The sequence below is a fragment of the Rhinatrema bivittatum genome, chromosome 2 (genome assembly GCF_901001135.1).
Source record: "Rhinatrema bivittatum chromosome 2, aRhiBiv1.1, whole genome shotgun sequence".
Lineage (NCBI taxonomy): Eukaryota > Metazoa > Chordata > Amphibia > Gymnophiona > Rhinatrematidae > Rhinatrema > Rhinatrema bivittatum.
Genome location: NC_042616.1, coordinates 601,004,139 through 601,017,241, shown reverse-complemented (window position 1 = coordinate 601,017,241; position 13,103 = coordinate 601,004,139). Strand labels below are relative to the sequence as shown.

General features: G+C 48.1%; 1 protein-coding gene across 2 annotated transcripts in view; it reads left to right on the top strand.

The window, feature by feature from the left end:
- OSBPL1A (oxysterol binding protein like 1A) overlaps positions 1-13,103 on the top strand; it is a 546,359-nt gene that overhangs the window by 155,087 nt on the left and 378,169 nt on the right. Inside the window, exon 1 of one of the 2 annotated variants that reach the window (XM_029591146.1) lies at positions 425-519. The exons of the other annotated variant lie outside the window; for it this stretch is intronic. Within the exon in view, the coding sequence (XP_029447006.1) occupies positions 517-519 (3 nt within the window). The 5' untranslated portion in view covers positions 425-516. Of the gene's footprint in view, positions 1-424; positions 520-13,103 lie in introns of those variants that run through there. 2 annotated transcript variants of the gene reach the window in all.

Here is a 13,103-nt window from a genome sequence, read left to right as displayed (position 1 = left end):
TTAGTCTTGGCACAGATCTGGCTCCTTTGTATGCCCAGCCAAAACTGAGATTTGACACATTCTGTTCTGGAGTTAGTACTGTATAACCAATGAAAGCCCAAAGCATTGGCTTCCTGACCAATAGCAATATAGAATGTTGGAACATTACACTACATTATTGTACAACAGAATGTGCCCATTCTATTTGGGGGAAAAATTTTCAAAAACGTAACTTTATTTTTTTACATAAGCTTTTAGTTTACTTAATAGGGTGCTGCAGCTGTTTGTCCTGTTTCAGGGTGTTTTTACAACAGGTAAACAATTTTACACTTTACTTTCTGTATTCTAAAATCATACTGCTTCAAAGTTAAAAATAACCTGTATCAACCACATTTATTTAATTAGCTAGCTTTTAGAAATGAAAAGGGTGGTAAAAATGTTCGTGTCTTCCAGCTGCAGAAAGGACTCAGGAAAGGAAGCTTGAAGAATCGCTTTTAGGGGCAAGCGAGAGAAGGAGAAACTGCAAAACTTACAGAAATGGTGAGTATTGAAAATGTGAAGTGCAAATTTTAACTTTCCTGTATAGTAATCTTATTTTCTCCTAGGACAAGCAAGATGGTAGTCCTCACGTGGGTGACATCATTTGGTGGAGCCTGGCACGGAAACTTTTTTTCAGTTTTTCTAGAAACTTTGACTGGCAGACTGAGCATGCCCAGCCTGCTGCTGTCCACACGAGGTCCCCCTTCAGTCTCTTTTCTGTGGTGCAGTAGCCTTGCGGTTGTGGAGCTCCAACTCCCTGAAATTGTGTTCAAATTTTTCGAGGGTTTTTTTTCTGGGTCGGGTCCCCCTTCAGTCTCTTCCCTCCATTCCGGTAGGTACCCTTGTTTTTCAGTTTCTGTTATTCTTCATGGTCTATTCCCCGACCCCTGCTCCATGGTGCCAGTCTGCCATTGACCACATGCTGGCCTAGTTTTCAATGGTGCCTCCAGTGCCTGTGGACCATGTCCATTATGGATCAGCACGAGGTCTGTATCCTCTGCCTGGGGGCCTCGCACAACATCTGCAGGTGCTGTTTGTGTGACCAAAGGGTGTCGAGCGCACCTTGATAAAATGGAGAAGTTCTTTGGGACACTGCAATCTTCCACTTCTGCTTCAGTCTCTTTGACACCCAAGGATCGTGGTAAACCATCTGTCTCTTCCTCTAGCGATCCCACTATCCAGCACCCCGAAGGATTGGGGAGAGGGAGGTCAATCCTCGGTGATCTCGCCCCTCCTGCAGATCTCGGGGTCATAGACATTCTTGGTGCCAGGGAAAGACCAGGCCGAGCACCAGAAGACCAGAAAACATCGCCACTGGTCAGTCTCAATACTGTTCCAGTTCTGAAGTAACATTGGTGGTGATCGATCCTCCATTGAAGTGCCAGAGGCCCCATCCTCCAGTGCTCCCGTTAGCCTGATGCGTTCCCTACAGACTCTGGTGCAGGGCGCTGTGCTACCTTAGCATCCCGAGATGGCAGGCTCCTTTGCATTGCTTGCCATTGAGAAGCGATCACTTTGGACAGTTGGGTCCTTTCCCATTGTCCACCAGGGCTTCCACCTAAACTTCAGCAGGCTCCCATAAATCACACCCCTGTGTCCATCATGGGGTTCGTCCCGCCCATCGTTATCCTTCAATCACTGCTTTCTGCTGTTCTAGCAGTGGGTGCAGTAGAACCAATCCCTCCCACGAGCAGCGGGGCCACGGCTTCTACTAGAGGTACTTCCTCATTCTGAAGAGGACCGGCAGCTTGCTCCCTATTCTCTATCCTCAGGGCATTAAATAGGTTTCTTATAAGAGAAAAATAAAAAATGGTGTCTCTGGGCACACTGATCTTGCTCCTGAAGAGGAGACTGGCTTTTCTCCCTCGACTTAAAGGAGGCTTATGCCCATATTGCAATTGTCCCCAACCACAGGAAGTACCTCCTCTTCCTGGTAGGGATGGCACATTGTCAGTACAAAGTGCTGCCCTTTTGGGCTGGCATCAGCCCCACACATCTTCACCAAATATGTGGCGGTGGTGGCTGCCTACCTCATGTTACTTGGTCCATGTCTTTCCATACCTGGACGATTGGCTGATTTGGAGAGATACCTACCCTGGGGCCTTGCAAGCACAGGCTTTGACTGTTCAGAACCTGCAGATGCTGGGAATTGTCATAAACTTCCACAAATCTCATCTGTCTCCACAACTAGACTTCAAATGCGCCAGGTTGGATATGGCACAAGCAAAAGCTTTCCTGCCCAAGACCAGATGCTCACCCTCTCCTCTCTGGCCACTTTTGTTCGCAACAGCAGGAGTGCAGGCTCACCTGCTGGGCCACATGGTGGCCTCAGTCCTCGTGACCCCCCTTTGCCCACCTCCACATGAGGAACGCTCAGTGGGCCTTGCGGTCCCAGTGGTGGCAGGCATCTCAGGATCTGGAGGTTCTGGTTACAGTCACGGACCCCCTCAGTCTCTCCCTGACCTGGTGGGAAGCCCTTCCCAGTTTGGAAGCTGGGCTTCCTTTTCAGCCTGCGCTGCCCCAGATGACCCTCACCACTGATGCCTCTCCTCAGGGGTGGGGGGACGGACCCACATGGACAGCCTGCATACTCAGGGCCTCTGGGCTGCAGCCGAAGAGGCCCTGTGTTAGATTATCTTCTATCTTATATATATTTTCATTGATATGAACTACCTTGGTCTTAGGAAAGTATGAGCTTTCTGTTAACATTTTATTGACATTAGGAAAAGAAAAATATACTTACCTGAGGAAATACTTGTTCCCTGTACGTACCAGGATCAGTCCAGACTGCTGGGTTATGCCTCCCCTCCAGCAGATGGCGTCAGAGAAGCTGAAAAGCACCCCCTAGATATACTGGTCTGCCACCAGCGATCCCAACTGGTGGTTCTTACACTTACCTGTAACTAAGGAAAAATAGGATTACTTGTTTAACATGCATGTTTTGGTTAACTGATTTTAATAGACCACATTTTTAAAGATTACTGAAACCATACTTTACCTATGTGATATCTAATTTATTACTTGTAAAACCTCTGCCTTTCCCTCTCAACCCCTGAGGGGTGGATTCTGAACCCCTTCTGTCCTGTGAGATGGCCTGACAGGAAGGAGAATATTCCTGGCTGTCCCCTTTCTGTGCACCATCTAGTGGTACCCAAATTGACATCTAGAAATATTAAAGTACAACACTCGGCACCCAAAAGTGGAGGATCACCATGTACAAGAGGTGTGTTAAAGAATTTAATCAAAAAGTGTGGAATGAGCCTACAAAAAGTCAATTTACCATCATATCAATGCTGAGAAACATCTCCTTTGCATTTCCTATCCAGTCCACAATTAAATGAGGAAAGCAAGGAGGGATTCCAAATGAAAAAACTTATTACAAAAAAACAATTTCTAAAGCCATAAACTAAAGAAACAATCATCCTTATGCACTGCATACTGGGCTACGGATTCATAAAAACATAATTGCCATACTGGCTCAGAACAGGGGTCCATAAAGCCCAGTGTCCTGTCTACAACAGTGCAATCTAGGTCACAAGTACCTGGCAAGATCCCAAACAGTAAATAGAGCCTATGTTGGATCAGGAAACTTAGAATTGAGAGAGCTTTATTTAGGGTTAGAGTACTTAAAATAAGTGGTTTTTGTCATACATTTACATGGTTAATACAGGAAATTTTGTTCCCTGTACGTACCAGGATCAGTCCAGACAGCTGGGTTATGCCTCCCCTCCAGCAGATGGAGTCAGAGAGAAAACTGAAACACCCCCTAGATATACTAGTGTGCCACCTGCGATCCATCAGTATATTCTCTGACTCCAGCAGATTGAGAGGCATAACCTGCGGTCCTGGTCTGGTCAGTTTGTTGGTACTGTAGAAAAAAAAAAAAGGGGAATTCTTGATAGAGGGACAAGATCATTTGGTATCTTTCTGTTCTCTATCCTGTCTGTTCGTGTTGCTGTTTTTTCTGGCAGCGCGGTTTCAGCTCAGTGTGGGGCAGGCACATAGGGCTCTGCCCTGTGACAGTTCCCGGGTTAGTCCTTGAGGCAGGGGGAGAGATTACCGGTGGGCCGGTCACCCCCCCCCCCCCAATTCCAGGGATCCCGACCCTGAAGGGGGTTCTTAATTTAAAAAAAAAAAAAAAAAAAAAAGTAAAAGTAGATTTGGCAGGGAATTGGATTTGCTATACCCCGGCCTGCCAGAGCCTCTTCGGACCCCGGAGGGGGTGGTTCAGCCACCCGACGAGCTGTGCGGGTGAGAAGTTACTCACCTCAGTTTTGGCGCCATTTTTTTTTCCTTCTCTGCTCGTGGTCCTGCGATGCCTCGATCTTCGGCCTGTGTGGCCTGTGCTGGTACGGGGGCGCGACTCTCGCGGGAAGGGCCTTTGTCCCCGATGTCTTCCCGGGGACGAGGGACCCTCCCGGGGGCCGTGCGCTGCCCGCAGCGATTCGGGGCTGCCTTCTTCGCCGCGGCATCGCGGCGCTTCTGCGAGCCGTTTTCCGGCCCCTCCTCCCTCGGGGAGCAGTGCGGCGGCCATTTTGGCCACGCGGCAGTCGGACCCGGAGGCTTCGGGAGATGATGCGTCCCTCCCCCCCTCTCCTGGCGAGCGAAACGCGCGGTTCTCGGCCGATCTGGATAGCCCTCAGGCCCCTCCTCCCTCGGGATCCTTTCAAAAAACTTTAAAAAGGTCGGTTCCTTTTTCTTCTGATTTTGTGCTTCTTATGCACAAAGCCTTTTTGCAGGCTGAAGCCGGTTGGGAGGCAGAGGTCCCTTCTCCCCCTAAGGTTCCTAAACCTTCCTTGCCCCAGGGAAAGCCGATGGGCGTGGGGTCCGCAGGGGCCAGTGTTCCCCGCCCACGGGGAGTGCTTGAGGACACGGGGACCGCGGATCCTGCTTTGGCTCCTCTGGATCCGCCGGACTTGCTTGCGGCAGACGAACAGTTGCCTGTGGAGGGGGATGACCCCCAGGTCCTGCGTTTATTCGGCAAGGAGGAATTAAGCTCCCTTATTCTTCACGTCCTCCAGGAGCTTGAGCTCACGGCGCCCCCCCAGGACGCTGACACCTCGACGGGGGATATCGCTATGGCGGGGCTTAAGGCCCCCCCTCAAACTTTCCCGTTCCATCATAAGGTTTTACAAATAGTTTCAAAGGAGTGGGAGCTGCCTGAGTCTTCTCTGAGGGTCACTCGGGCTATGGAAAAGCTATATCCTTTACCTAAGGATTCTTTGGAACTCCTAAAGACACCGGCGGTGGATTCGGTGGTTACGGCAGTGGTTAAACATACTACTATCCCTGTTACGGGTGGGATAGCTTTGAAAGATCTCCAGGATCGTAAGCTGGAGATCTTACTGAAGCGTATTTTTGATGTGGCGGCCCTTGGTGTCAGGGCAGCGGCGTGCAGCAGCCTCGTACAGAGGGCCAACCTGCGTTGGGTCCAGCAGTTGCTGACCACGCAGGAGCTTCCTCCGGGGGAGGCTGAGCAGGCCAATTGTGTGGAGGCTGCGGTCGCTTATACCGCGGATGCTTTATATGATTTATTGCGCACTTCGGCCCGCATCATGTCCTCGGCTGTTTCGGCTCGGAGGTTGCTGTGGCTCCGTCGTTGGTCGGCGGATGCCACCTCAAAGGCGAGATTAGGTTCCTTTCCTTTTAAGGGCAAGTTGCTTTTTGGGGAGGAGCTGGATCAGCTTATTAAGGACCTGGGCGACAAGGTGTATAAGTTGCCGGAGGATAAGCCGCGTCAACCGCGGACGTTTGGCAATGCTAGGACTCGCTTTCGGGGTCAACGGCGTTTTCGTGCGGGACGAGGTGGTACTTTTTCCCAGAGACAACAGGCTACGAGAACCCAGTCTTGGTCTCCTTCCTTTCGGGGCAGGAGGCCTCAACGTGGAGGCTCCTCACAAAGCTTTGCTGCCATTAGCCAGCGCAATGAAGGTGCGCAGGCCCATTCCTCCGTTCCCGTTATCGGGGGCCGGCTGTCCGGTTTTGGGAGGAATGGGTCAAGATAACTTCGGATCAATGGGTCCTCGACGTGGTCCGGTACGGCTACGAGTTGGATTTTGTGCGGCCCCCTCGGGATCTTTTTCTGGTTGTCGCCGTGCGTGTCCGCTGGAAAAGAGGCTGGCTATAGCCCAAACGCTCGATCACTTACAGGCTCTGGGGGCGGTGACTCCGGTACCGCCGGACCAGCTGCGGACAGGTCGGTATTCCATTTATTTTCTGGTTCCCAAAAAGGAGGGTACCTTTCGACCGATCCTGGATCTCAAAGGGGTAAACAAGGCCCTGCGAGTGCCTCTCTTTCGGATGGAGACTCTACGGTCTGTTATTGCGGCCGTCCACAAGGGAGAATATTTGGCTTCTTTGGACCTGACGGAGGCTTATCTCCATATAGGTATCCGAGAGCGTCATCAACGGTTTCTACGCTTCATGGTGCTAGGGTCCCACTACCAGTTCTGTGCCCTCCCTTTCGGTCTGGCCACCGCGCTGCGCGTGTTCATCAAGGTGCTCGTCGTGGTCGCGGCTTCTCTTCGTCGGCAGGGGGTACTTGTGCACCCTTACCTCGACGATTGGCTCATCAGAGCGAAGTCGCATGCTGCTTGCAAACGAGCAGTTTCCCTGGTAGTGAGCCAACTTCAGTCGTTGGGTTGGGTAGTCAACTTCGCGAAAAGCAGACTCGAACCGACGCAACAACTGGAGTTTTTGGGCGCGCGCTTCGATACCTCGGTGGGCAAGGTTTTCTTCCTCATCAGCGCATGTTCAATCTCATGGCCTTGGTCCGACGTTTGCTGGATCTCCCATCTCCCACGGTGTGGGATCATTTACAGCTTATTGGTCATATGGTATCTACTATGGAGATGGTACAATGGGCCTTCGCGCATATGCGGCCCTTACAGAGATCTCTGCTTTCTCGATGGGATCCCAGATCAGAGGATTTTGGTTTGGAACTCCCTCTACTGGAGGAGGCCCGCTCCAGTTTCGCTTGGTGGCTCAATCCGAACAACCTGCTCCAAGGAGTGACCCTAGAACCCCCATCGTGGCTGGTGGTGACTACGGATGCCAGTCTGTCTGGTTGGGGGGCGGTCTGCCAATCCCGAGCTGTTCAGGGCGCCTGGACAGCACGCCAGTCCACTTGGTCCATCAACCGCTTGGAAACCAGGGCGGTGCGTCTCGCCTTGCGTCGCCTCCTTCCCATGGTAGGCGGCCGGGCGGTACGAATTCTGTCGGACAACGCGACTACAGTGGCGTACATAAATCGACAAGGCGGCACAAAGTCGTGCGGTAGCCATAGAGGCCGCACTGCTGATGGCCTGGGCGGAACGCCACCTGTTGCGTCTAGCGGCCTCCCACATTGCCGGCGTAGACAACGTGCAGGCGGACTACCTCAGTCGTCGGCATCTGGATCCCGGCGAATGGGAGCTTTCGCCGGAGGCAATGAGGCTCATCGTTCGGCGGTGGGGGATTCTGCGCCTCGATCTCATGGCGACTCGGGCGAATGCGAAGGCGGCGCGGTTTTTCAGTCGCAGAAGAGAGCACGCGTCGGAGGGCGTGGATGCGCTGGTACTGCCGTGGCCCCGTCACATCCTTCTGTACGTCTTTCCACCCTGGCCCCTGGTGGGGAAGGTGTTACGCCGCATAGTCCCATCAAGGTCCGGTGGTTCTCGTGGCTCCGGAATGGCCACGTCGCCCGTGGTTCGCGGATCTCGTCAACCTGGCGGTGGACGGCCCTCTACGGTTAGGTCATCTTCCCAACCTACTGAGTCAGGGTCCGGTAGTTTTCGAACTGGCGGATCGCTTTTGTCTGGCGGCCTGGCTTATGAGCGGAAACAGTTGAGGAAAAGAGGTTACTCGGACGCGGTGGTGTCTACCCCTGCTTCGAGCGCGTCGGTCTTCTACTACTCTCACTTACGCTAGGGTTTGGAAGGTCTTCCATGCTTGGTGCGCCGGTTTGGGTATCTCGCCTAAGCGTTCGACGGTTCCTCAGATCCTCATGTTCTTGCAGGAGGGCCTGACAAAGGGGTTGGCGTATAATTCGCTGCGTGTCCAGGTGGCGGCTCTGGGATGCTTGAGAGGTCAGCTGGACGGGTCTTCCCTTGCGTGTCATCCAGATGTAGCTCGGTTCTTGCGGGGAGTTAGGAACTTGCGTCCTCCTCTTCGGCTTCCCTGTCCTTCTTGGAACTTGAATTTGGTACTACGTGGTTTGTGTGGGGCTCCGTTTGAACCGCTACAGTCGGCTTCGTTGAAGGATCTGACCCTCAAGACGGTTTTTCTTGTGGCTATTTCCTCGGCGCGGAGAGTGTCGGAGCTTCAGGCTCTTTCTTGCAGAGAACCGTTCTTGCGTATTTCTGATTCGGGTGTTTCCTTACAAACCGTACCGTCCTTTCTACCTAAGGTGGTCTCGGCGTTTCATGTCAACCAGACGGTTGAGCTACCCTCCTTTTCGGCGGAGGATTTGAGGTCTTCTCAAGGTAAGGACTTGAGACGTCTGGACGTCTGGCGAATTCTCCTGCGATATTTGGAGGTTACCAACGATTTTCGAAAGTCTGATCATCTCTTCGTGTTGTGGCATGGGTGCAAGAAGGGGCTTCAGGCATCTAAGGCTACAATTGCACGGTGGTTGAAGGGGGCCATTGCATCCACATACATTGGCTGTGGTAAAATCTGTTCCGGATGGGCTTAAGGCTCATTCGTTGCGTGCTCAGGCGACTTCGTGGGCGGAGAATCGATTGGTCTCTTCCCAGGAGATATGTAGGGCGGCCACTTGGACATCTCGGCATATGTTTGCCAGGCATTATCGCTTGGATGTCCGGGGTCCGTCCAAACAGTCGTTTGGCAGCAGTGTGATTCGAGCGGGACTCTCAGGGTCCCACCCCAGTTGAGGCGGCTTGGGTACATCCCAGCTGTCTGGACTGATCCTGGTACGTACAGGGAAAGGAAAATTAGGTTCTTACCTTTGCTAATTTTCGTTCCTGTAGTACCATGGATCAGTCCAGACGCCCGCCCGTTTCTTTCTGGGAGTCCGCTCGTCTATTATTCTCTTTTTCAGATTTCTACGCCACAGTTGCAGCGTTTTCTTCGCTCTACCATTGTTTGTTGTTTTTGGTGGCTTGTTGCCATACCACTTGCTGTTATGTTTGTTTGTCTGTTTCTTCTGAAGGTTACTGTTTGATCTGGCCTCTACGATGCACTATGCTCAGTTTGAGTTTGGAAATTTTGGGAGTGGCATTTGTGATGCTTGGATTCTGTATTCTGCTTTGATATCTCATATACTGATGGATCGCAGGTGGCACACTATATATCTAGGGGGTGTTTCAGTTTTCTCTCTGACTCCATCTGCTGGAGGGGAGGCATAACCCAGCTGTCTGGACTGATCCATGGTACTACAGGAACGAAAATTAGCAAAGGTAAGAACCTAATTTTCCTTTCTCCCAAAACTTATTCTACAGCAGAGAAATAGCAAAATATTTTAAAGCAAAAACAAACTAGTTAGAATGAAATTGGCTATAATTTTGTAAAAAAAAATTTTTTTAATCTGAAGACTGGCTTAGTGGCTTCCTCTTTTTCTAAAATGCCTCTCTGGTCCAAACTGTACATTGAAACGAGGGTCTGGTGATTATTTACATGCTGAACCTCACTTCACTTGAGAGGGAGGCAAAAACACTATTCAGCAGGGGTAAGGCTTATGCAGAAACCTTAAGGATGTCCATGTTTAAAAAAAAAAAAAAAACAAAACCAAAAAAACCCAAAACAAACTGCTGAATATAACAGGCTATCTTAAAAGTTGTACCTAAACCAATCTTGTGAAAATTCCTTCTGTGTGAAATTTTTTTTTAATTTTCTCCAATATCTCAAAACTCAATTATTTTAAATGCCTACATGTTATGTGGATTGAAGATTATTTCCAAATGTTTTTTTACATATTTAAGAACATTATATGAAAATATTGTAATAGAGAAGGTTTCATATAAACCGTGTAGGCATGAAAACCTTCATCTCTCATTACATTATTTTCATATAACGTTCTTAAATATATAAAAAAAACACCCATATATTTGGAAATCTTCAATCCACATAGCATGTAGGCATTTAAAATTTGAATTTTATTTGAGAATTTAAAAATTTCACACAAGGAATTTTCACAAGATTGGTTTAGGTACAGTGATCAACAGTCATTCTGGGTTTTTTTAAATTTTCATTATAATTATATATCGCTGGTGGTTTAGATTTTTGCTGGTTTATCTTAAGTTGGCCATGTCATAGTCTGATTCCACCAGTCTTCCACCGGACCTTGGCACAACCTTCCAGAAGAACATCCTCCCCCCAGAGAGCATGTTTGTCATCCTTCATTTTTCAGGAAGAAGCAGAACAATATAATTGGTGTCCTAAAATATATTCAAGCTTCAAAACAATAGTAGCTGTTCAGTTAGAGTACCATAGGAACTCCAAACTAGAGTATTGCAAATGTGCTTGTCTACACTTCCGGTCGCTAGGAAGTTGGATCTGAAGTAATTTCAAGCTTTGTCCTGATCATCAAAATGTGTAACAACCTAATGAATCTGTAATAGTAGAATTAGTTTTGAAAAAAGCAAAATCTTAACTATTCTAGCATTCCTGTGGGGGAAAAAAAAGTTACTAGATAACATGGTGAAAGACTCTTCAGACAGCTGGGTTTTCAATCAGCTCTGCATCTTCAAAATGATGCACATAGGGAAAACTAATCCCAACTAAAGATATGCCATGCTGGGTTCTGTATTAAGTGTCACTATCCAGGAAAAGGACCTTGGAGTCCCTTGTGGACAATATGTTGAAATCCTCTGCTCAGTGTGTGGCAACAGTCAAAAAAGCAAATAGAATGTTAAGAATCTGAAAAGGAATGGAGACTATCAGTGCTTCTGTATCGAACCATAGTACAACATATCTTGAGTATTTGCAATTCTGGTTGTCCCATTTCAAGAGACATAGTGAAACTAGAAAAGGTGCAGAAGGTGACACAAATGATAGTGGATGGAACATCTTTCCTATGAGGCTTTGCAGGCTAGGGCTTTTTTTTTTTTCTCTCTTGGTAAAGACAGCTGAGAAGGGACACAATAGAAACTTATAAAATCACGAGTGGGATGGAACAAGTAAATAAAGGATGGCTTACCCTTTCAAATAAAATAAGGGGATATGCCTAGAAAGCAACAAAGATTCAAAACAGATTGCCAGTGTGCCAAATCTGTTGGCAGAGGACATGATCAAGGTGACTAGTATAGTGGGGCTTAAGAGGTTTCGACGACTTCCGGGGGGGGGGGGGGGGAAGTCCATAATACACACTTGCCTGGTTGTCAGATAGCTATTGCTATCCCTGGGAAAGGTGTAAGGAAGACAAGTTAGATTGCTTTATGGGATCTGCCAGGTTCCTGTGACATGAATTGACTGCTGTCAGAGCAAGGATGCTTGGGTCAGATCAAGGTCCATTGAAGTCAGTATGTCAATTCTTTTATGTAACTTCATCTTTATGTGGTACAATATACATATGTAAACATTACAGAAACTTAAACCATCCTTTTAGACTCCACAGATACCTTCACCCTATCGGCCATCTAAATAGTCATTCTCGGCCCTACAGGAAACAATTATTCAAAGGAGTATTCAACCTACTCTTCAGTTTCACCCCCAACAAAGCTGTCATGCTAGGGACACAGCACAACCTAACCTCCCCATCCAAAATCCAATCCTAGTTTTTGCTAAATAGCCTTCTAGTGATGAAGCTTCAGCACTGCCACCCACTATGGTCTTTAATAAGACTATTAAGAATTAAAGATCATACAAAGGGATACCATTAGATTTCATATGTTCTTCCTCTAGCAGTTCTCATGGAATCAGTTCTGCAACAAGTCAACCCCCTTTGCTGCAAATGTGGTAAAACCTGCCCCAATACTCTAAGATTCTACTCCACATGCTTCCTCATTCAAGAGGAAAAGATGGTCTATTTCATCTTGGACTTCAGAGATGGACAAACACCTGCAGAAGGAAAAATTCAGGATGAACTCTTTAGGCATTATCCTCTTTCAATTAGAGATTGATGGGCTAATCCTTCTAGACCTCCAGATGCCTACATGCATGTTCAGTTTCATAAGGCTTACAGGAAATTTGATTCACCATAGGCTGCAATCATTCTGCCCACTCATGCCAAAACATAACATATACAAGAGACCCCAATATTTGCCTTGTACTGACTTGTAGTGCACTTATTTGAATTGCTTATAAAAAAAAAAAGCCAAATTTTTGCTCAGCCTGCCAACAATAAATGTTTGTATGTTTGGCATCTGTGTTCAGATTTTCTCCTAATGGCAAAAAAAGATCTAAGACTTTCACTTCAACACTCAGAAGCAGCTGCACATCTTGAATTTGCAGTCTTTAAATCCACCCAGCTTCAGTTATGACTTACTTATGCCCCCCCCCCCCCAGGGCTCCTAGAATCAGACACCTCCCCTCTTATTGAACGAATCACCAAACATATTAACTACGCCGCCCTATCTATAATACTGGGAGACTTTAACCTTCACGTTGACTCTTCTCCCCATTCCCCCAACTGCGAAATGTTTCTCTCCTCACTTAAATACCTGGGTTTCAAACAGATCATAGACAGTCCAACACATAAAGCAGGTCACACTCTGGATCTAATATTCCTAAATGAAGGCCTCTCCTCCACTGCTAAACCCTTTAGCACACCCATCCCATGGTCAGACCACCAGTTAATTACGACGACCCCAGAGTTCATCAAAACCACTCCCCATCCATCTCACAAATCCACAATCCAATTCAAGAAACTGTGCACTTTAGACAACCTCAGCTCCCACCTCTCTAAAGAATTAGATAATCTTGATCTCGCAGATGCAGCCATCACCTCATGGTTCAAGATAACCAACAAAGTAGCAGATCTCACCTGCCCTACAATCACCAAAGTACTACACACGAATAACAACAGGAAACCTTGGTTCACGTCTGAATTGAAATCCCTTAAACAAGAATTAAGAAGCAAAGAACACAGATGGCGGAAAAATCCTTCCACAATGACACAAGCAGCCTTCAAAGATTCTATACACTGT